This window comes from Mustela nivalis, assembly GCF_964662115.1.
Source record: "Mustela nivalis genome assembly, chromosome: 6".
Lineage (NCBI taxonomy): Eukaryota > Metazoa > Chordata > Mammalia > Carnivora > Mustelidae > Mustela > Mustela nivalis.
Genome location: NC_139025.1, coordinates 42452756 through 42476912, shown reverse-complemented (window position 1 = coordinate 42476912; position 24157 = coordinate 42452756). Strand labels below are relative to the sequence as shown.

The window sequence follows — 24157 nt, the reverse complement described above, 5'->3', positions numbered from 1 at the left end:
CCAAGAATAGAGTGCACTGTAGGCTGAAAAGATAAATACATTTCTTAATTGTAACTATTAACATTTAGTTATAACTTTTAACATAATGGGCTTTTAAATGTGATGAAGCAACAAGAGAAGGTCACATGATTTAAGATCTATAAGCATGTTTAAGGTTGCCCTATGAACCCTCTGGCAGACAGGACTGGTCTGTCTCTATCACTGATCAGTTAAGACAATTACCAGCTATACATAACAAGTCACTCAGCTACATTACACCCTAATTTGGTTCAATTACTTTACTAAATAGCATGATCTTAGAAAGCAAATATATATTTATTTCACAGTCATACACACACACACACACATACACACACACACAAACACACACATATATCCCCTTTACCCTTGGGGGGGCAAAAATCAAATATATTTTCAGTTAAGTTAGGTGGAGTCATGTGGTCAAACATCTAAAGAAAAATAGACATAATATGCATAATATGGTCTGAGATACAGAATTCATTAAGTCACAGGTTAATGCTTTATGAACCCTGTAAGAAAATAGTAAGTTTTCTATGAATAGCTGACTGGTCACATATTTCATTTAGCAAATTAAAGATCTCAATTTCATATACAGCTTTCTATCTTCATAAGATGTGAAAGTTAAAACAAGGAACTACAGAACTGTTTAGAATCTTACCCAGAAACACACAGTAAAAGCTTTTAACAAGAGTGTCTCTCTGCTCCTGCATCAATCAATAAACAGATGGCACGATTTTGGAATTAGAGAAGTTAACACAATATACCTCTTAACACATCTGAGAACATACAATTAATATTTCCAAATTCTTTCTTGTAATTATAATCGTTCACTCACAAATTACTATTTGATTATTAGTTATTATAACAATGGTATGTTATTCCTCTCAACAAAAGCATTATCTACCCAAGAGCTCACAGGAACCCAAAATATAGTAACAGTAACAAATGAAAAGTTCCCAATTGTTGTAAAAACTGTGACATTCAAATTTTAAGCCAAAAACCTGCTGACTCAAGCAGAAAAAGAATCCAATCCTCACTTGCGGAACCGTAGTCTTCTCACTTATCACACTTTCGCTATTCAATTTGAAACACACACACAGAAAGGGATTTTGCTTCCTTTTCCTTTACATCTCTGTTTTCATTTCTTTTACAAAAAGAGATCCTTCGTATGTTTCATTGTTTGGTGGTCCAATTAGAATTTTCCTCTCCTATTTATCTCAAACATCATAGCTCCTTCTTATATTGAATTTCACTAAATTAAATTTTAAGTTTTAGGGAGTGAAAAGGTTCAAGAAAACACGTTTGAATCCTCATTGTCTCAGGCGCTAAGGATTCTCCAGCTTGCGGTTACGTGGCTTTCAAACACATTTAAATTCCTGGAGACCCGAACATAAATGTTAATTTCCAGTTTCGCCTCCCCCTTAAGTCTGAAGGGCTAAGTAGGCCTTTATTGTCCTAAAAAAAAAAAACCACTTCAACCTTCTCGAATGTGAAGGAAAACTGGCAGGCACCTGAGGGCCACTTGTACCGTTTACTAATGGAATAACTGTAATTACTCAACAGCAAGAAGCCCCCAGTCGTCCCAATCTCAGGTGGTCCCCTTCGAATATTACGCGAGGATCCAAGCGACAAGACGGGGCTCGCCCAATCCTGGGGCTGCAGGCTCTTCTCTCCGCGCCCTGAGTCAGCCTTTCCCACTTCTCATCCCGAGCACATCTTTCAGACCCTAAACCTCCGAGGCTCCCCTCCACCCTGCGGACGAAACCAGCCCTCCTCCTTTCGGACTCCAGTTCCCTTCCCTGCCCACCTCCCCACCCGGGTCCCCAAGCCACCCCTCCCCCATTTCACGCTCCGCCCGCGCCGCCACCGGAGCCGCCACCCCACCCCTCGCCTTTCGCACCTTTCCTCCCCTCCGCCCGCCCACCTCGCTGCCCGCACCCCGGGCCGGCCACTCCCCGAAGAGCCGCCGGGGCTCACCTCGAAGAGCTCGGCCGTCGTAGCCATCCCGGCCGGCTGAGACGCTCGCCTCGCACTGGAAGCCGTCTCTTCTTCACATGCTGCGCCTCAGCGGCGCCGCGCACAGGTCCCCTCTTGGCTCGCCAGCTCTGGCTCGGGGACGCCGCGGGCTCCCCCACTCCCCACAGAGCCCAGGCAGGGCGAGAGGGCGGCCATGAAGCGAAGCCGCAGACGCCTGTCAGCTGCCTCCCGGCGCCGCCCGCGCCGCTCCCATTGTCACCGCCTCGTACGCCGGAAGTGGAGCTGCGCGCGCCGGTTTGGCTGGCGGGAGGGGCGGGAGAGGGAAGCCTGCAGCCAGCGAACGGCTGAGAGACTCGTCGCTGGGGCGAGTGAGGAAGCATGATCCTTGCGGGCCACCGTCCCGGAAATGGACCTTAGAGGAAGAGAGTGCTGGGGTTCCTGGGGAGGATAGATTTTCGGCATTCTAGGTGAGGATTCACAGAAGTGTTGTGGCAGGTGTTGACAGGAGGGACTCAGAGGTTTTAGTCACTTCACCAGAAGGAGCCAGCGTCTCTGCTGAGCCCAACCTGTTTGTGGTGGGGCAGAAAGTGGCCTCGGGTCCTCTGGTAGGAGCCCATCAGAAAGCCGGTCCGTGTCCTTTTTCCGTAGCGACTTTAGGGACGTGGCGACTTTAGGGATGAGCTGATGCTTTAGTGGCTTGTCATGGCCCAGCGGGCAGTGTGGCTCATAAGCCACGAGCCGGGAACTCCTCTTTGTGGCACCGTCAGATTCTCCAGGTAAATGCAGCTTGAATTCTCAGGGGTGATGGATCGGAGGGATGGATGATGTACTGTACTTTTGGGATGTGTCTTTGTCCGCGGCCTTGGTCAACTTACTTAATTTCTGTTTTATCTTTTAATTGGAAGTTTTAACACCACTACGTAATAGTATTTTGAGAATTAAGTGTGTTGATGTTTAGCACATTTAAGTATTATGAGTTTTTCAATATTACCATTACTATATCTTAAAATTAACTTCACCTGGGGCACGTGGGTGGCTCAGTTGTTAAGTGTCTGCCTTTGGCTCAAGTCATGATCCCATTGTCCTGGGATCGAGCTCCACATCAGGCTCCCTGCTCAGTGGGAAACCTGCTTCTCTATCTCCCACTCCCCTTCATCTCCCACTCCCACTCCCCCCCCCCTCTCTCGGTCAAATAAATAAATAAATCTTAAAAAAAAAAAAAAAAAGATTAACTTCACCTGCTTAGGGTTGAGATGGAGATGACCAAAGGCAAGAAAAGGAAACTAACTTACTGAGCGCTAAGCATGTTTCATATTTTTCTACTTTCGTTAATAAAGATCACTCAAGGACATTTTAGCTCATTCTTCCGGAAAATCTGGGCTGATCAATAAAAGACTATTATTTTCATATTATGTTTCATTCTTAGAAACTTGCAAATGGGTTACTTTAAAGTTCCTAATTGAAGAAAATTGGAAAAGTACAAAAATAAAATCGTATTCATTTCTTCTTAAATGGTGTAAACTGACCTGGCTCCACTTTTAGAATTTGCCACATTCTATCAAAATAGCTCTGTGATGAGAATTATACAATAACTCATTGTAAAATGTAAGTGGCAGTTCTGTAATCTGTATCACCTTTTATTCTTAGTGGCTATTGACAGTTCTTTCTTGCCAACATATTTATTCTTCCCTGAGGAAAGCTCTGTAGGGAGGTAGCAGAGCTTTGCATTGAGACTGAGGCAGATAAAGATGACTGTGATTTTAAAGGAAACTGGTTGGTGGTGTGGGTATGAAAGATTACCTCTTCACAACCCAAACATTCTTTTTGTTTGTTTGTTTGTTTGTTTGTTTTTTGTTACTGAGGGTATCAGAATTAAAGTTTACCATTTTCTCCTGAATACCTGGCTTGCTTTGTTGTTGTTGTATCTCAAGTAAGGAAGGAGTTTAATAATACTTAGTATGTTTCAGCAACCTCATTGGTTCATCCAAAGTGCTTATATTCCTTTGAGTATCTTTATTTCTGCCATTCTTCTTCTCATAGGTGACTCTTGGGTATTTTTTGCTATCCCTTTATTTGTGTTTGCCTATGCATTTTTCAAATTACACAATTAAGTGTGCTATAGACTTCATTTTCTTATATTTGCCAGACTTCTCAGCACTATTTTTTTTTTAATTTTTAAAAAGATTTTATTTATTTATTTATTTATTTGTCAGAGAGAGAGAGAGCGCATACAAGCAGGCAGAGTGGCAGGCATACATAGGTGGAGAGAGAGCAGGCTCCCTCCCAAGCAAGAAGCCCGATGTGGGACTCGATCCCAGGACTCTGGGATCATGACCTGTCCTGAAGGCAGGGGATTAACCAATTGAGCCACCCAGGTGTCCCCTCAGCACTATTTTAAAGAAATACCCATATTACTTTGTGTTCATCCAGAGCAGCACTGTCCAATAGAATTTTCTGCAATGAAAGACATGAGAAATGTTCTAAATCTATGCCGTTAATATTGTAGCCACTAGCTACATGTAGCTATTGTGCTTTTGAAATTTGACTCTTACAACTGAGGAACTCAATTTTGTTTAATTTTAAGTTTAAATAATCACATGTGGCTAGTGGCTCCTATTTTGGACAATGCAGGTCTAGTCCATTGCTCTGTTGTACTCTATGGTTTAATCCTCCATGTTTTACCTGTACTCTTCCCCTAGTGATGATAATCCCAGGTTGCCTCCAACTCAGCCATCAGAACGGTGATGTAGTAGGCAGCCTCAAAAGGCTAATAGGACCTATCTATGCTGATTTTGACTAAATATTGCCAAGTAATTATCTCTTCAGAATACTTCTCTAATCTACACTCTTCTCATCAGCAGTAAGCAAAAGTTCCTATATCTCCCTTCATTCTTTCCTAACCTTTATTCTAGTTTTTGTCAATATTGCTCTAAAGGAGATCTTATTTTCATTTGCATTTCTCTGTGTAGCTGTGATTGTTAGCCCTTTGGATTTCCTCTTGTGTGGATTGCTTGGACATTTCCTTGTCCATTTTATCTTTGTGGGTTGCTATTAGTCTGTTTGTTTTCATGTTAATTTTCTCCTGACATTAATTTGCGTGTATTCTTCTGTATTCGTTGTATATTCTTGATACCACACCTTTGTCATTTTTAGGTACTACAGATATTTTCTCTCATTTTGTCACTTTCAACTTTATGTATCACTTGATTAAACAGAAACCACTAATTTTATTACAGTCAAAGTTATTAGTACTTTGGGAGTTTTCTTGAAGTCATTCTCTATCCTTATTTTCCAAAGATATCTTGTTAATATTATTTTCTTCTATCATTTTATCTGTCCTGTTTAGGTTGTCTTTATTCCATCTTCAGGCGTGGTATTAATAGAGGGATCCATTTTTCCCTATAGGGTGGGCCAATTTTCCTGTATGTTTAATTTATTTTTTCATTATATATATATTTTTCATTGATTTGTGGGGCTATTGAGGGGTGATTACGTTTCTCTTATAAATACTGGTCTGTTCCAGTTCTATTACTTTATTTCCTCTTCTTGGACCAGTACCATACTGTATTTATATCTATGGCTTTGTAACTTATCTTAATATCTTACAGAGATAAGATTTTTTTTTACTGCTTATAAAAATAAGTTCCTTGAAGAACTCATTGTTGTTTTCATTTTTTTTTTTTCTCATTGTACTCAGGGTATTTCAGAAGAAAAGTTCAGATATGTCTGGGTGGGCTTTTCAGCATCTCTGTGGAGGGAGCAAGTTGGGTTCAAATAACTCATCTGTCATTTTTTAATTCTGTATCATTAAAGAAATTAGTTTTGTTATTTTTCATTTTGTGGCCTCTTGGGCCTGGTGTAAGAGCTAAACATACATACTCTGGCATATTATCCACATATATGCCAAAGGTTAATGGCCATCACTTAAGAGTTTTAAAAGTCGATGGTCTGTCTGTATGCAATTACATTCCCAAAACAAAACTTGGTTTAGATTCTGATTTAGAAGTTTTCTGTCCAGATGTATGGGAATAGTGTCTTAAGTATGGCTTAGATTGTTATTGTACCCCATAATTGTAGGGCCCAAAATTTGAGTCCTATTTTAGAAAAGGTCTACAATAAATTTGAAATGGTAGGTTGAGTTATTCAACAAAATATTTATTAGCACATACCAGGGTATTGTGTACATTCCCAGATTAACTTCTTATCTTTACATCCAACATTGAAATTCTTACACTTAAGAAGGACTTTAATTATCCTCCAGATAACCAAAGGATAAGACACTGGGCTAGAGCTTAGTCCAAAGTTCTCAACTATTATCCAGAGACCCAGAGAAAGAAATGGCATGGCATTCAACTGCTAAGCCATTACTGGAGGGTAGCTAATTCTTTTCTTTTGTCAATCAAGAAGTACATCAGAATGTAAGTGAGTGAAGTTTACTAATATACAGATAACTTTGAATACATTCCTATTTTTCTTTTTAAAAATTATTAGTAAATATCAATATCTAATTAGGGGTATTAGTGAAAAAAAATATGTTAACCAGGTGTGTTTTGATTTTTGGTGGGAATTGCTGATGTATTCTTTAGACACCCCCTTTATTTTACAAATAAGAAAATAGACTTAGGGAAGTTAGGTGACTTACATAGAAGTTAATAGCCTATAACTAACTTTGTTCTGGACATGAGAGTAGAGCAAAAAGGAATAGGAAAAAATACATCTTTTTTTTTAAACTAAGAAAATGTGATGTAACATTTTATAAATGAAGCATCTTCTAGTCTTTTTCCCCAAAAAAGGATAAATTAGTAACTTACTGTTCGGTCTAAGATGTGCAAACCATAAAAGATTATTCAGATTTTATTTTTATTACCTCTTTCAGGGCCATAGAGATAAACATTTTTATTGCTAAAATATTCTTACATTTTAAGGAGTTGGCAAGAAGATCTAGGATATTTGTTATTCACTATTAATTGAGTAGAATAGAACATTCCTTTTACATTTGCATCATCTCAACTAATGAATCCGAAATTACGGCAGATTAAATTGAACCACTTCTTTTGATTCTCCTCTACTAAGATGGAATCAGGGGGTGGGGAGGGAGTTCTTAGAGATGCTTGAAAAGTCCAAGTATACATTCCTGGCCTACCAAGCAGGAATCTGAGTGTCCAAGAAACTGGAATTTTGAATTAGAACCATGTGTTCTACCCATTTATTTGTTTGTTTGTTTTTTTAGATTCTTTAAAATTTACTTATTACAGAGATAGCGAGAGAGGGAACACAAGCACAGGGGAGCAGGAGAGGAAGAAGCAGGCTCCCCACTGAGCAAGGGATCCCAGAACGCTGGGATCATGACCTGAGCCAAAGGCAGACACCTAACAACTGAGACACTCAGCTACCCTGTGTGCTCTACCTATTTAAAAAATTAACTAAATTAGGCTATTTTCAGTAATAAATAATGACATTATAATTTCAGATAATATACCAAGTATACAACAGTTAGTTACTTCAGTAGAAAATTTAATATGTGATAAGTTTTTTTGGTTGTGGTTTTTATGGGTATATGTGTTTGTTACTGTGTGTTTTGTTGTTATTACTCTTAGCCTTGTATTTTGGGTTTGTTTTTATTTGGGGGTTTTGGGGGGTTTTTCTGTTTTTATTTTCCTTGGAAGAACCATTTGTAATATTTTTGTTTCCATAATTCAGACGGTATCCAACTGTTGAAAAACGAGCCAGAGTCTTCAATGGAACAAGTTATGTGCCTATTCCTGAAGATGGTCCCTTTCTTAAAGCACTGCTTTTTGAACTTAGATTATTGGAAGATAATAAGGACTTCGTAGAAAGTCGTGATAGCTGTTCACACATCAATAAAACATCTGTCTATGGACTCGTAGTAGGAGGTGGAGAACTCTGGCCAGTTGTTGCTTTTCTGAAGAATAACATGATATATGCTTGTGTTCCACTAGTTGAACAAACTTTATCCCCTCATCCACCATTAATTAGCATTAGTGGAATTTCACAAAGCTTTGAACTTCTTTTTGGGATACAGGATTTTCTTTTCTTGGGTCAAAAAAATGACACTGAGTTAAATACAAAATTGAACCAACTGCCTGATTTGTTTCTACAAGCTTGTCCATTTGGAACTTTGTTAGACGCCAACTTACAGAATTCATTGGACAGTATTAATTTTGCTTCTGTGACACATCCACAAAAACAGCCAGCCTGGAGAGTTGGAACATACAAAGGAAAACCACAAGTTTCTATTTCTATCACTGAAAAGGTAAAATCCATGCAATATGATAAACAGGATATAGCAGATACATGGCAAGTTGTTGGAGCTGTCACTTGCAAGGTGAGATTTTCTCTGACACTTGTTTTATCATACCATTCAACACCAGTGAAGAAAAGTAAAATTTTCTAACTTTATTTTACATTGTTATATGACATTATTGATTTTTATCATAAATAGCAATCATTAAATATGTGAAATTTTGGAATATTACCTTTTTGCATTCATTATAAATTGAATTTCTTTTAAGATTTTTATTTATTTGAGAGAGAGAGAGTGCACAAGCCAGAGGGAGAGGGAGAAGCAGACTCCCCACTGAGCAGGAAGCCTGATGTGGGCCTGCATCTCAAGACCCCAGGACCATGACCTGAGCCAAAGACAGATGCCCAATCGAGTCCCTTCTTATGATTTACATTAGCTATATATGGCTGCATACTGAATTGTCCCATTATCCCCACAATAAACATTTATTATCCTCATAGGAACATCTAGTGTAGAGTCTACCATGAGATCACAGTCAAGATTGCAGCTGGAGCTATAGTCACCTGAGGGTTTGATTGGGGCTGGAAAATCTACTTGCAAGGTGGCTCACTCACATGGGTAGCAAGTTGGTGCTGGTTGTTGGTGGGAGGAGTCCGTTCTTTTCCATATGGACTTCTCAATAGGCAATTTAAGAATATCCTCACAACTTGGTGACTGGCTTCCTATAGATCAAATGATGAAAGAGAAAGAAAGAGAAGGCACATAATAGAAGCTGTTCTTTTTATTACCTCAGCTAAGGTCAGATGGTACCACTTTCACCACTTTTTGTTCCAAAGAATCAGGTCACTAAGTCCAGTCCACATTCAAGGGGACTAGAATTAGGCTTCACCTTTTGAAAAGAGTAATGTCAAAAGAATTTGTGAAAATATTTTAAAACTATCATACCTATTTTCCATTTTCTCCAAAAGGATGAAATTGACAAATCTTTGTTTTAATATGTAAAACCATTTTGAAGGGCTCTTATATTATTTAAACATATTTATAGGTTAATATAGGGTTCTCTGGTTTCAGGATAGAAAAATAGGAAATGACAATAGGAGTAACAATATAATTAGTAGTGAAGAGTGCCATTTTGAATAATAATTGAAAATTAAACCTCTCTATAATTTCTACTATATAGCAATAATATTCTTAAATGTTTTTCTTTTTCTGATATCCTTTATTCTCTGCACTTAGGAAAATATACTTTTTTAAAAAGATTTCATTTATTTATTTGACACAGAGGGAGTACAAGGTGGGGGAGCAGCAGGAGAGGGAGAGGGAAGAAGCAGGATCCCGCTGAGCAAGTGGGGCTCCATCCCAAGACCCTGGGATCATGACCTGAACCAAAGGCAGTCACTTAACTGACTGAGCCACCCAGGTGCCCCGAATATAAACTTTTTAATCAAGCTTAATGTAGAGGGACTATGTACAAATGCTATAGGTAAAAGTAGATTTCAAGAACAGAAAATAGAACAGTCCTGGCAGACAAATTGGATCTTTTCCTCTTTAACCTTAAAGTAACACAAGAGTTTATGTGTCTGTTTTAAACTCACTTCTATCATGATCAAAAATACATTCCAGTTATTAATGTATTAAAAATAACTATTATGAATGATGGGGCACCTGGGTGGCTCAGTCAGTTAAGTGTTCAACTCTTAATTTTGTGCCAGGTCATGATCTTAGGGTTGTGAAATTGAGGCCCATGTCAGGTTCTGCACCAGGCATGGAGCCAGCTTAAGATTCTCTCTCCCCCTCATCTGTCCTCCCCCCAATAAAAAATAAGAATTATTATAAATGGCTCTAAAATTGAGGTGTTCATGGCTTATGTCATTCATAAAACTTGAAATAGATGAATTCTTCTTTCTTGTAAGTCGTGAAATAAAAGGAAAATTCACCATTTTTGTTTTTTCATTTTGTGGCAATGAATAGGGAATATGTTATATATAATTTGCTATTAACTGGTATTAAATATGTCAGCTCATTGATAGGCTGACCCTAGTTTATTGCTAAGAATTTTGGATTAGTTTCTATATAAATCATCATGATGGAGAACTTTCTTCTTTAAAAAACTTTCTTCTAAAAATAAAAAGAATGGGGATATGCCATCATCCCTGCACTAAATGTTTCTTAAGGCGTTTATGTAAATAGTACATCTGTTAGCCAAACATTTTTTTAAAAATTCTTCAGGAGCTTAGTATTTAAAGTTTTATTATGAGCCCTATTATAAATGGAAATAATTATCTTCATTTAATCTTAGTCCTAGTAGAAAACCTGGTGAACCAAAAGTTCTAGTCCTCACTCCACCACTAATTCTTTGATGTCCTTGGAAGAGTCATAATTTTTACAGTCTTTTCTCATTTTTAAAATCAGTTAATTTCCTAGGTCCCTTCTGTTTTTGTAATACCTAGTTAAAAGTGAGATTTACATATGCCAAATTGGTTTAAATGGTAGTACCCACATTTCTCAAGAATGACGGTCCTCATTCTATAGTAAATGACTGATGATCTGTATTTTAAATGACTAGCCAGCAGATAAACCATTGGTGGTTTCTGTAATGGCTGTAATTTTCCAAACCCTCTAAGAATATTAGACTGATTTAATAAGTATAAAATGAATATTTAAATATTGTAATAATATTTACTATTGATATTTGCTCACTTTATTATCTCCATAAATACCTGTCAAAAAACAGAACTTTTTTTTGTTCTTTCTAGTTCACATATAGAGTGAAGTAGCAGATGGCTTAAAGCTCAAAACACTAAAATATTTTTAAGGTTTGTGGTAAGGTGTATTGGACATCTTTATTTTCAAATGTGATAGACATTTTGTAACTGTTACCAAAAAATCTTTATGAGGTGCTAATACCTGGTACTGTTCATAATGCCTGCTGGCTAAGTGTTTACACTGTATAGCAGATATATTCTTAAATTCACACATATATCAAGTGATAGATAAAACATGAGCAAAACATGTCACATTAGGAAAACAAAGGTAGGGTCCACAATTAGAAAAAGATGCCCATTCAGTAAACATTTTTTTGAATGTCTCTTGTACATAACAATGTGCTAGGCACTAGAAATACAAAGAAAAATATAAGTTCTTGCTTTCAAAGAACTTAAAGTTTCAAGAGGGAAACAAACAGGACACCGACAAATACCTGTAGGGGGTGGGCAGTTACTACATGATGTGGACTGTGTATGTGATAGTAGAACTTGCTGCTTGCATTTGGAGCTAACCATTATACCTGCTAAGTTCTATTAACTCTTAAAATATTTGTTTTGATCTACCAAACAAAACATATCAATAAACTTTTTATGGCCCTTTTGACTAGTTTCAATTGGATGCTTTTAATAGAGGTTCATGGTTAATTACCATGTAATTACACAATGTATGTAATTACACAATGATACACAAGTAAGGTGTATCATTCTGGTTGGGTCAGAAAAAGAGCCATTACAAGGTTTATGGGACTAATGATATTTAATATAGGATTTAGGGCTTACTAAAAATAACAATTAATTTAAAACTTTATGAAAGTGTGAAATAATTTTGAATTTTTTGAGGCTCATATCAGGTGTAAGAGGAGTTGAGAGAATAAAAATTCTGATCTTCTAGCTGCAGCCTCCCAGAAATAATTGCTAATGACTTTAGTCTGGAGAAGCCAGAATTCACAGATAAGTCTGAGATGCCACCATGTCTATCTGTTACAGCCTCAAAGCAGAAATTCATGGAAATTTCTGAAAAGTACTGCATCTGACCACCACATCCTTAAAGCAGGAGCAGAGAGTTCTGTGAAGCTGTCATATCCAACTTCCATAACCTTCCAAGAATATTAGCTTCCCAATTGCAGGGTAGAAAATTATTAAAGAGGTAGATGGGAGCCAAGCAATGAAAGGCTTAAAAGTAATGCAAAACTGAGGGGGAACCATTGAAAGATCTTGAGCATGGATACAATATATTTAGAATTCTGTTTTGTTAGGGTAGCTCCAGGAGATGGATTGATTAGAGGAGAACAAATCTAGATACATTTGGAGGGCTGTGACAGGAATTGTAGGGGCCTGTACCAGTGTGTTTGCAATAGAAATGAAGAGATGTTAGTGGATTTAAAATAGTTTTTTAAGGATTTAGATACAAGCAGAGGGCTCTAGGAAGTTTCTCCTCATTCCTGTTGGTGTCTGAAAGTATAATAGAACCACTGCCTGAAAACAGAAAGTAAGAACAATACCTTAAAAGAAAAATGAGTTAAGTTGTGGGAAATGACTCAGATAAATTTACAAAAGCCTCACCCAGAAGATGCGTGCCTCTAAGATCTTGGTAATATCTGTTTCTGTTTCTGTTACAGTGTGATTTAGAAGGAAACATGCCAAATGTTACCATCAGCTTGAGTCTCCCCACCAATGGGTCTCCACTTCAAGATATTCTCGTTCATCCTTGTGTGACTTCTCTTGACTCTGCCATTCTGACTTCTAGTAGCATTGATACAATGGATGATTCTGCATTTAGTGGACCTTACAAATTTCCATTCACTCCTCCTTTAGAGTCATTCAACTTATGCTACTATACTTCACAGGTAAATAACCTTGGAAATGTTGAGATTTTACTAATCTTTGTGTTTATGAATTCTGTTGTAAGCAAATTGTTCATTCTTTTGGCCCACATGAGAACTTTTCATTATTTACCAGATAGTAATTGTTGAATGAAGATGAAGATTCAGGTCTTTGAATAAGATACCTCTTCTCTCTGGTGTCTGGTGTCTCTAATAGCACTGAATGATTTTCAAAGTCATGGGATCTTTTTTTTTTTCAATGTTCCCTAATAAAGACTCCATGGTCCCACAGTATATCCTGGTATAATTTAGTCATGGTTTGAATTATGAACATAAAAGTCCTGTAATCCTAGGCAATTGGAGTTATAAACGCATAATATTATTTACAGATACTGTGTGTTGAATAACTTTTGTGTCAGACATTGTCCTAGGCACTTTACATGTGATTTCTCCAGTACTTTGAAAACCCTTACTATGGGTATTACTTGCCCCATTCTACAGATGAGGAAAGTCTCAGAGAAGTTAAATGACAACCCAAGGTCTTATAACTGAAAAGTAACAGTCTAGATTTAAACCCAGATTTTCTTCTTCTTCTTCTTCTTTTTTAAGATCTTATTTATTTATTTGACAGAGACACGGCGAGAGAAGGAACACAAGCGGGGGAGTGGGAGAGGGAGAAGCAGGCTTCCCACTGAGCAGGGAGCCCGATGCAGGGCTCGATCCCAGGACCCTGGGATCGTGACCTGAGCCGAAGGCAGCCACTTAGCGACTGAGCCACCCAGGTGCCCCTAAACCCAGATTTTCCACACTCTAAAACCCAACCTTTTTGTTATACTATTTGTTTTTTGTCCTGATTATGAGTCAATAGTTTGAAAAACCTACTCATGCTAGCTTACATAAAGGGAATTTATTTTGATAATGTAAGAGGCAGTCTGTATTATTCAAGGATAAAAAGAAAATCAAAATTAAAATCACTCTGTACTCAATGTTTGTACTGGCTTTCCCATCTCTCCTACTCAATTTTCTCTTCCAACTGGCTTTCTCTGCTTCCACATGACCTATAACTCTGAAACCTTACACTACATAAGTAGAGTCTATTTATTACTTCAAATGTACCAGAAAGAGTGATTGGCTTAGTTCAGCCTACAGACAGTGTCTCCTTCAATTAGTTACTGATAACCAGTTGAGTAAGCTACTGTTAAGCTAGGAGGTGGGGGAGTCACAGATAAACATAGGGAACTATGAGCAGCAGGCACTGTGAGCAGGGCATCAGGAAACAATATGTCTAGTGCACATCTTATGTTGCATGTCATAGAGAATCTGGAGGATGGGAACCTAAATGAGCAAGCGAGGAAAACAATGTATTGCAAACCTTTGTAAGGCACCTTTCTTATCTCTGGAAACAGAGAAGGAAAAATCCCTGCCCTTAGAACAATAATGGCTCCCTCATCTATTACCAAAAAAGTGTGGAGTAATTTATACATAATAACTACATTACTGCAAGGCCTTTTTCTCAGTCATCATTGGTATTTTAAACCCATTAACCTGAGAATTATACAAAAATTTGTTTATGTTTGTTTCCAGGTCCCAGTCCCACCAATTTTGGGTTTTTATCAAATGAAAGAGGAAGAAATACAAGTAAAAATAACAGTTAACTTAAAACTTCATGAAAGTGTGAAAAATAATTTTGAATTCTGTGAAGCTCATATACCTTTTTATAATAGGTAGGAATAAAACAACGTGATGCCATGATTTCTGCCTTTCTTAGTACATTCCCATTGCCCTACAAAATTATTTATCTTTGTCTTTTTACCTTATTTTTAAGATCTAAAAACTTTATTTTACTCAAATGAATGCTGATTCTGAACCAAAATTCAGTCATAAAAGTAATCTGTTACCTTTAAACGTATCTTTATTTTTCTAGTTAAACTTACTAGTAAATACAGGAGGGAATGTAATATAATGAGATGAGTAACAGACCTGTACCTGAAACCAGTAATACATTATATGTTAATTAATTGAATTTAAATTTTATAAATGTTAGTAAATAAATAAACTTACTAGTAAATACAAACTTAAGCCAATGTAGCTTCTTCAGGGATTATTTCACTGCTGGCTTTATATCTAGCAATTTCTAGGTGCTATTTACATATAAGATAAAGCCAACTATCAGCTTCCTGGTGAATTAAGCCCAAGATAACAAGATTTTTTTCCTCTATAGCTCTGCTTTTAAATTTGTTCTACAGCATAGGATGTTCTTTTCATAGGATGCCTAAAGATAGAGTAAAATAATAGTTTTAACATTATGTCAATCCATATGACTGTTAGGGCTGTATTAAGACATTCTATATAATTTTATAGTTGTCTTTAGAATTAATAATATCTATCATCACCAAAAACTTTTATTGTTTCTGTTGTTTTTTTGTGATTTTTGTTATTTATTCTACTTTATTCTGAAAACTTGAATATAAATCTGCTTTTATTTTGTCCTTCTATTAAGTAATACTAGCTACATTTAACTTAGATCTCTTAAAACTCTTTTATGATAATTTTTTCTTTCTGTTGTGTCCTTTTCTTTTTTAAAGAGGTCCAATCACACATGTGGAATGCAAAGTTAGTTTTGGCCAACTTGAAGTATTTCGAGAGAAAAGCTTATTGGTCTGGATTATTGGTGAGCTTTTATTAATTTTTTTTTCATCCATCTGTTGTAGAATCTACTTACTTTAGAATAGTTAACTGGTACATTTGTGTTTTTAGGACAGAAGTTCCCCAAATCAATGGAAATTAGTCTTTCTGGAACTGTAACTTTTGGAGCCAAGAGTCAGGAGAAGCAGCCATTTGATGAGATTTGCATTGGAGGTACAGCATATTTAAAGGTAAATACATTTATGTGGCTCACTACAGTAGAAACCTTTCCCTTGTTTTTAAATTGCATATATCTAACTATTTTTATTGTTTTCTAGCTATTTTTTGTGGGGGAACTTCTTGTCTGTGCTAAGTCTTTTTTCAGATTTTTGTAAGATTTCCTTTTGTTTAGTATTAGTCACTTTCTACTTCACTTAATACTTAAAAAATTTTTTAAGGTGAAACAGTTAAGTATAACCTTAACACATCGCAGTAATGAAGTTGTTTCCCAGCTCTTAGTTATCACATTCAAGATTCGTATGTAAAAAATATAAGATGTAGCCCTTGCCCTCCAGAAATTTTCCACTGATGCATGTCAGTAATTGATCAGTGCTAACTGCTTTTGGTATTTGAAGGAAACTGAGCATTTCTGTCCAAAGTGGTCAAGGAAAGCTTTGCAATAGAGATGGAGTTTAAGCAAAACTCTGAGGCCCATATAAGCATGAAAATGAAACTTTGATGATTGACCAACATTTATATAGGTAAATAAGTGACTTAATCAAAGGAATGAAGGATGACAAGGCACACCTAGGATCCAGTGCTAGAAATGGTAGTAACACATCAGTTTAAATAAGTATTTAGGTCTAGACTGTACCTTTGGAAGGTCTGCATTCCAACTTTTATTCCTTTGTTAGAAAATGTTTATAGTTTTTTGAGTATGGGAGTGGTCTTTCAGAAAACAATACTTTATGAAGATCAATCTGGAATGGATGTGAGAAGGAAGGTGAGTAGGAAAAAAAAATAGTAAAACTTGTTTCCTGATGAAAGGTATTAAGTTAATGACTCTGAGTGTCAGAGAAAGAAAGAAAGACTGCTAGAGAAGCTATGATAAAGGTAAAGCATTGATCACTAATTAAATATAGAAACAAAAAATAGTTTTATGTCCAAGATTTAAAAACATTTAAAAAAATGTAGCTTAAGTCATACTTGAAGCTCCAAGAGGGTAGAGACCATATGAATGTCATTCATTCGTTGTTTTTGTCACCAACATCTAGTTCATTTCCTACCACAAATATTTGATGAAGGGTGAATATACTTAGAAAAAGTACTAATATGGAAAAAGTTGGGAGGAAGTGAGCTACATATCATGTATGCTGATGATAGCTGGACACAATGTAAGTGTCCAATCAGTAGCTGAAAACCTAGAGTTCAATTTTCAGGAGGAAATTCAATAGTGTATAAGGATTTAGGGGTTACCTGTGAGAAAAAATAGTTGAGGCAGTGAAAATGAGTAAGATCCAAAAAAAAAAAAGAAAACAAGTGGCTGATTTAGAAGACCCATTGAGAGGAATTGAAGGGGTGATCAGAAGAGTAGCGGAAAAATCTAAATAGAATGGTAGAGAAATCAGAAAGATTGAAATCTATTTGATAAAAAAAATTAGAGGAAATGGTAGTGAAGTCAGAAGTACACTAGTGATATTCATTTGTTCTATCTTGGCTTCAGCTATATCCACAAGCTTTGTTTCAAGGATTATTATAAAAATTCCTACTTCCAGATATTTTTTAGAAAAAATGTGTGATGTTACTACACTCTGGGTCTTGCAGAGGTAGGGATTATGACTTTTTTTTATTAATTTTTATCACCTACTCAGTTATAATCTCATTGCAAGCATGTAATACATATTTGTGTTCACTGAATAGATTTATTTTTATAATATTTAGTTATATGGAAATCAATCTTCTTATAACTTCCAGAATCCAGAATTATATCAAACAAGCTAGCTAAAGCCCTTTATAATTAGACATAATATGAGCTGCAATAGGAAAAAAGTTTCTTAGAAGATCAGAAAATTTATATTCTATGTATGTGGCAATCAAAAAGAGATTTGGCAATCAAAAGGAGAAAGTTAGGAAATGGGAGAAATTTGCAGGGATGAGAGATGGAAGAAGAAATGCAGAAAAGGAAAAAAAAAGAAGTGCAGAAAAGATTGCAAGATATTGCAAAATCAGGAGCTTCTAGCAGCAAATATGAGGACAGCAAAAGGAGACTGGAGCTCCCTCGATAAGACATAGACCTTTGATAGTTCATGTGACTATCACTATGACTTAGGCACCCCACTACTATGCCTTCAGAGAAAATACTAACGGCCCTTTCTACAATAATAGTGTAATAACTGGTATTTATACTGATGATGCCACATTATCAATTAAATCCAGAAATATGGATTACATTTTAGAAAGTTTTCATAGGTGAGAGAAAGGATGATTTCTGAGCTTAGTTCTAGAAAAACTGAATTTCAGTTTTCTGGAACATTAAGCAGAACATCTCATTCCCTCCCAACATGAGACAGATTGTTTCAGCTTTAGTAATTGTAATCTTGTGTTTTGCTAGAAAGTGTATAATTTCTGCTTGTAAAGGAATTATGATCTGAAATAGATCACAATCATATAGCCTTAGAATATGCAGAATACCAGACACCCTAAGGGAAGAAACACCAGCTTTTGTTGTCTGTTGAGTCTGAGTTCACATGCCAGCTCTGCTGCTTACATTCTGGAATGGTAATTGCTCCCATCTCTGAACCTCAGTGCCCTCATTTGTAAAATAGGGAAGCTTTGCAACATAGATTAAAGTCCATATTAGTGAAGTATCTGGTGGGCGTTAAGCATTTCATAATGACAGCCTTACAAAGAAATGTTCCTAATGCGAAGGGGGAAAAGTGTATATGTGTATGTATGCACACATGGATACACACATTTTTATTTTGTGAACTACGTGAAATAAATTCGAAAAATTGCGTCAAGGGAAAAAAATGTGGCCATCACTTTTATCAATAATCACCTCAATTTGGTATATTTCTCTTCTTTTTCTAGCTTCACTTTAGGATCTTAGATTATACACTCACTGGTTGTTATGCGGATCAGCATTCAGTTCAAGTTTTTGCATCAGGAAAACCAAAAATAAGTACACGTAAGTTGTACAGATTCAAACTAGCTGAGAGAATTTAAATGGTGCTATGCAATTATTACCAAAGATAAAATTAAAATGTAACAAAAAGAGATCAGAGAACAATCCCAATTTATAAAAATTCTGACCTGATCCTAGCCTGTGTAACAGTGTGTGTACTTTACATCGCCCTCTACCTTCTCTTGTTTATATAATGGTCTGGGTGAGCAAGGATTGGCATAGAGGTGGGCTTTAGTATAAAGTTGGATTTGTTTTGCTCTGGTTATAATATACTCTTTTATTCAAAAATTGTTCCCAGGGGCTTTGGTATTGGATAGACAAGAGTCTAAGTCTGGCTCAGACAATTTATTAGCTGCATAAATTTGGACAAACTAGTAAACTTCTCAAAGTTTTAGTTTCCTCATCTATAGAATGGAAATAATAGTACTGTTTATCTCGGGATTGTTACAAGATTTAGATAAAATTATATCGACCAAGTGCCTAGCATGATGCTTAGTGTGTAGCATGGTTTCAATAAATGTTAGATGTGATTATTATTTAAAATTTTATTTACTTATTTTTTTTAAATTTTCATTTATTTATTTATTTATTCGTCAGAGAGAGAGAGAGAGAGAGTATGCACAAACAGCATAGTGGAAGGCAGAGGCAGAGAGAGAAGCAGACTCCTTGCTGAGCAAGGAGCCCGATATGGGACTTGATCCTAGGATGCCAGGCTCATGACCTGAGCTGAAGGCAGCGGCTTAACTGACTGAGCCACCCAGGTGCCCCTATTATTTAAAATTTTAAATATTTTTAGCAAATGCTATAGTCAATGAGCATTATTTTTTTTACAAGTAGGAGGGCAATAGAAAGAAGGTTTCCAGCCTTCAGTGAGTTCATTGGTTATAAGTAAACATATACACTGTACATGAAAACACAGGGAGATAAGAAGCAATTTATAAATGAATTCAGAATTATTTAATTCAGATCAAAAACTTACAGTATCACAGAACAGAAGAGTAACTAGGATGAGGTTAAATGTTAGCTAAACATAAGCAGAACTGTTAAGTTTTATTTATTTAAGTAATATCTGTACCCAATATGGGGCTCAAACTTATGACCCCAAGATCTTCTGAGCCCAGGGACTCCTAGATAAATATTTCTTAAACTAAGGATTAAGATCCCCAAAATAGTTAGGGTAAGACAAGACTTTGTACATGAAAGTTTCAAAAGGATTATTGAACTCAGAACTACAGAATTCTGAGCAATTGCTTTCAAATGGCAATAATAAATTCTGTGTAATCAGAATGAGTCATATTCTTTACCTCCTTAGAATTTCCCTGTTTTCTCATGCATCATTTTTTGGTTGTATTTTAAAGAAATACATATACATGGAAGAGTCTTCACAATGCATTTTTTTTAAAATAAAAGCATGATATAATTAAATCAATTTAAACAAACCAGTGGTTTTGTCTAAATGCAAATATTTTGGATTCTGTCTATGGGATACTGAAGGCAAACGGGCCAATATTTTAGATTGTCTATGGAAGATATGTTTTCTATTTAGGTAATGTCTAAAATAATTTAAGTATCTTATTAATATTAGCTAAACATATTATAGCAATTCTCAGAAAGCATAATATAGGATGGGGCTATTCAGTAATATACCTGCTTAATGTAAAATATTAGTGTATCTTAATATAAATTAATATAAAATATTAATATATTGAATAAAAGAGGTTATTTTATAATGCATAATTATGACCAATATTTTATTTCCTTCCTCTGTTAGTTTCAGAACATGATTGCCACTGTGTAACTATATAAGACCTTTCTTTTGACATCATCTTGACAATACTATCTATTTTCAAAATATACAACTTAGTTCTGAAAATATTAATGCCAGTAATATTAATTTAAATAATAATAGCTAACATTTATTGCTTACCATGTGCCAGGCACAGCCTTGTAGCACTCTATGTGAGAATTATTATCTCCATTTTTATAGGTGAGGATGCTGATGGAACAGAGGGATTAGGGTCGTGTAGCTAATAAATGGAGGACTGGAAATCAAACCAAGCAGTCTAGCTCTACAGCCTGCCCGCTAATCAGTATGCTATGTTGCTTTTCAATGTTAACTAGGTTTTCAGACCGAAATTAAATAAATAAATAAATAAATAAGTAGTAATACATCCTACCTCTATCTTTTTCATTATGAAAAAAGACATGAAGAAGAAAGGTAGAAAAGAGAGAATTAGATATTTACTAATGTGTGTAATAAACAAAATTTATATGGGTCTAACTCCAAATGAGCATTATTAGCTCAAATTTACATATCAGAAAACTTTAGTTGAAAGAGGTCGTCATTTGTCCCAAACTACAAAGCTATTAAAACAGAAAGCTTAAATTTGATCAGAACTTTAAGAAATTGTTGAGACAGCTTTTTAAAAGTATTACTAGAAAGTAGGATGTTTATTTCTGTCTCTAAAATTTGGAATGGGCGAAGAACAGCAAGATGAGACTAAGGACCATGGTAAAGAGAGGTCACAGAATTGGAAACCAATTAAAAAATTTTAAATTTTTTTGTAGTTGATGTCATGGTCTATAAGAAACAGAATTTGAGGAAACCATGAGAAAAATTGATCAAAGTGGAATAAATGAGGGATATTGGAATAAATTTGGCATAAATAAGCTCAAAGATAGATTTAAATATCTAATAAACCCATATTTTTAAAGTTGTAAAAATTATAATGCCTTGATAAAGTGAAATTAAAGTGAGTATTTCAAACTGTTGCCTTTCTTAAAATAATTGTTTCCCCATTTTTAAAATATCATGACTTTGCTCTTCATTGAATTTTTGTTAAGGTAATACAGTCTTATCATTTGTTTCTTTTTTTTCTTTTTTTTTTCGTAGACCGGAAACTAATTTCTTCTGACTATTATATCTGGAATTCTAAAGCTCCTGCACCAGTAACATATGGATCATTATTATTGTAATTATTTCATATTTAAATGGGATTTTTATAATGGTAACATAACTTCAATTAAATCATTAGTCTTTTATATTTAATGTGTGTGCATATAACCTGTGAGAGAAAAAGAGTCATTGGTTTAATTATAAAATGCTCTTATTTAATATTTTTAGCCTGATATAGTTTAAAGAACATTTTGAAGACTAATGTTGTCAATTTTGTTACCCTTTTGATTTTACCCAAATATGATTCAAAGCATAAAATAGTAGTGATTCATGTTAGGTTTATTTTAAACTAGTGCTGGATCACCCTACCATATATACTTTCCTGCTCCTGTGGCAGGCATGGCTAATCATTCGTAGCCTTCTTTTTCCATTGTGCCTTCCTGAATATGGGCTCAGGCTCCTTCTCATTGCAGAGCTGCAAACAGCCACTCCTGATGGATTGTAGATAAAAAGATGGATGTGAAAGATAAAAAATCCCACTCTTTCAAAACCTGAGTAGTAAGCTTCTTGTACAGTGTATTGTTATGGAATACCAGAAACGACTGTAAATCTCTTGGGAAAAAAAAATAACCAGTCAATGAAAACAAATGGATATTGTTTAAATAGTAACCTATTCTTAATCAGAGCTATCTTTCTTACTAATAAAGAATCTGAATAATTATATTTAAGGTGTTTGTTTATCTCTGTTCTAGAGTTACTTTTCATAAGTAATCTTATTCATCTGCCACAATAACATTTTGCTCAGGAAGTCAGTAAGCATACTAAGAGGGGTGGGGCACCTTCAGAAAATGAGCATGGTGTTTTGTGATCACTTTATGCCTGCAGCCAAATTTTTTAAAGATAAACTTAGGTATAATACTGTTTTTCATGTTTATTATATGAAAATTATTAATGAACTCAGGTAAAAATTCAAAAGTTGTTCTGTGGGTAGAGAGAATTACCTAATATTATTTCAATGTTGAGTAGCCTATTTCCTTTAAATTTGTCACTCCTGCATTTTTATTAGCATTCTCTTGATTTCTTCAGGAACCACCCAGTCATAACTTTTTATTTGCTGTCTTTACAAATTATATGTCTTGTTCTGTTTTCAAAGCAGTTCTTTGTCAAGTTGAACTTTAAGTGACCATTCATGAAGAGATGAAATCTCAAGATCCTCAAAACTTAATCCATGTCAAGTTTCTTTTTTATGGAACAGAATTAGAAGCAGTATAAAAATATGCATTACAGATTCATATTCAGTTAAATTAGCTCTTGGTTTCTATTTTTTTAATCAGTCTCCTAAGGAAAAGCTTAGAAGAAGCTTCTAACTCCTTGAAGAAGAGCTATGACAGTTTGAAGGGGGAGTGCATATAAATTTAGGATTTTAAATATGATTTTTTAATTAAGGTCAATCTCACTCATTATAAATTCTCATTTTCTGCAAGGCATTATCATGGCGGAATGCTCTGTGTTCAAAATTATCCCAAGTAACAAAGAAAGTAGAATAACTGCCTGACCAGGACTTTAACTTATTATTCTGGCTTAATCATAGATAATCAGTAGTAAAAACTTTCCTTTTGGAAGAAGAAAAAACCCATTTCGCTTAAGTTATTTGATCTCTCTTAAACTGAAGGAAAGCTTAGCGTTTAACTTATGTTAATATTAATGGAGCCATTTGGACATCTTGATTGTATAAATGTTGAGTGAAGTACACTAAGATAGGCAAGAGGCATTTATCTAGTAAGTACACAGATATTCCGTATAATAATCCCCTAGGGAAAACTTTCTTTATAAGCAATCAGAGAAGCCAGTGAATCTTTGGTTTGACATTTCTAGAAGCCTGAGGAAAATCTAGGGAATACTGGAAAAGTGTAGGGTGAAGGAGAACCTGATGCCATCTGTTGCCATTCCATTCTAACATAACGCTACAGAACTAAAACCAACTCATGTTTTCATCCTGTTGAGATCAGCTGGGCACACTGCGATGCTTTTGATTTTGTCTAGAAACCTGTCACTTCAGGATAATTTCTGAAGACAAAGTCTGTTTCCCGTTTGGTAGGTGACCTGTTTAATGTTTTCCCTGTGTCTGGGAACTCCTTAGTGTAATTAGCGACCTTTGAACTCCACAACTAATCCTGAGCTATTTTGTATTCCTTACTCATCTTTAAGGCTGGACCTTTCTTTTCTTCAGAGTCCGCTGCCACAATTAAAGAAGAAACAGCTGCATTTCAAAGGGATTCCGATTCCAGAAGCTTAATCGTGATTGACATGTTCTTATTCTAAGCTATAAGACACTCTAAGAGTCCTTTCTTGGGTTAAAACTTCAATCATTTTCTAAAAAATTATCTCACTATGGATTTTATTCATTTTCTTTGATAACTATTCTTTGCATTTTTTAACTTGAAAGATGCTTTGCAGTGAATATGAGCATCTACTTCCAGTAAAAGATTTGGATGGTGTCAGACATAACTCTAGATGCAAAATTGCTAAATTCCTTTTTAGTGCCAAAATGTGATTATGAAATTTGATGTCCTATCATAAGGGTAATTATTCTTCAGGAGA

General features: G+C 35.5%; 3 protein-coding genes across 6 annotated transcripts in view; 1 reads left to right on the top strand and 2 right to left on the bottom strand.

Moving 5' to 3' along the window:
* Positions 1 to 2387, bottom strand: part of EXOC5 (exocyst complex component 5) — a 63383-nt gene extending 60996 nt beyond the window's left edge. The window contains exon 1 of the mRNA XM_082735077.1: positions 1999 to 2387. Coding sequence (XP_082591203.1) covers positions 1999 to 2025 — 27 coding nt within the window. The 5' untranslated portion in view covers positions 2026 to 2387. The remainder of the gene's footprint in view (positions 1 to 1998) is intronic.
* Positions 2326 to 22279, top strand: AP5M1 (adaptor related protein complex 5 subunit mu 1). 2 transcript variants are annotated; one of them, XM_082735084.1, is made up of 9 exons: positions 2326 to 2465; positions 2647 to 2774; positions 7699 to 8344; positions 12648 to 12875; positions 14436 to 14575; positions 15437 to 15522; positions 15609 to 15727; positions 18567 to 18663; positions 21554 to 22279. In XM_082735084.1, the coding sequence occupies exons 2-9, from the start codon at positions 2701 to 2703 to the stop codon at positions 21634 to 21636; spliced, it is 1473 nt and encodes a 490-aa protein (XP_082591210.1). In that variant the 5' UTR covers positions 2326 to 2465; positions 2647 to 2700; the 3' UTR covers positions 21637 to 22279. The 2 variants fall into 2 exon arrangements, with proteins under 2 accessions (XP_082591210.1, XP_082591211.1); XM_082735085.1 differs by lacking the exons at positions 2326 to 2465; positions 18567 to 18663 and having other exon boundaries at positions 2573 to 2774.
* TIMM9 (translocase of inner mitochondrial membrane 9) overlaps positions 19204 to 24157 on the bottom strand; it is a 906959-nt gene continuing 902005 nt past the window's right edge. For all 3 annotated transcript variants that reach the window (XR_014312885.1, XR_014312887.1, XR_014312888.1), the window contains one exon: positions 19204 to 19427. The gene's annotated coding sequence lies outside the window, so the exon portion shown is untranslated. The remainder of the gene's footprint in view (positions 19428 to 24157) is intronic.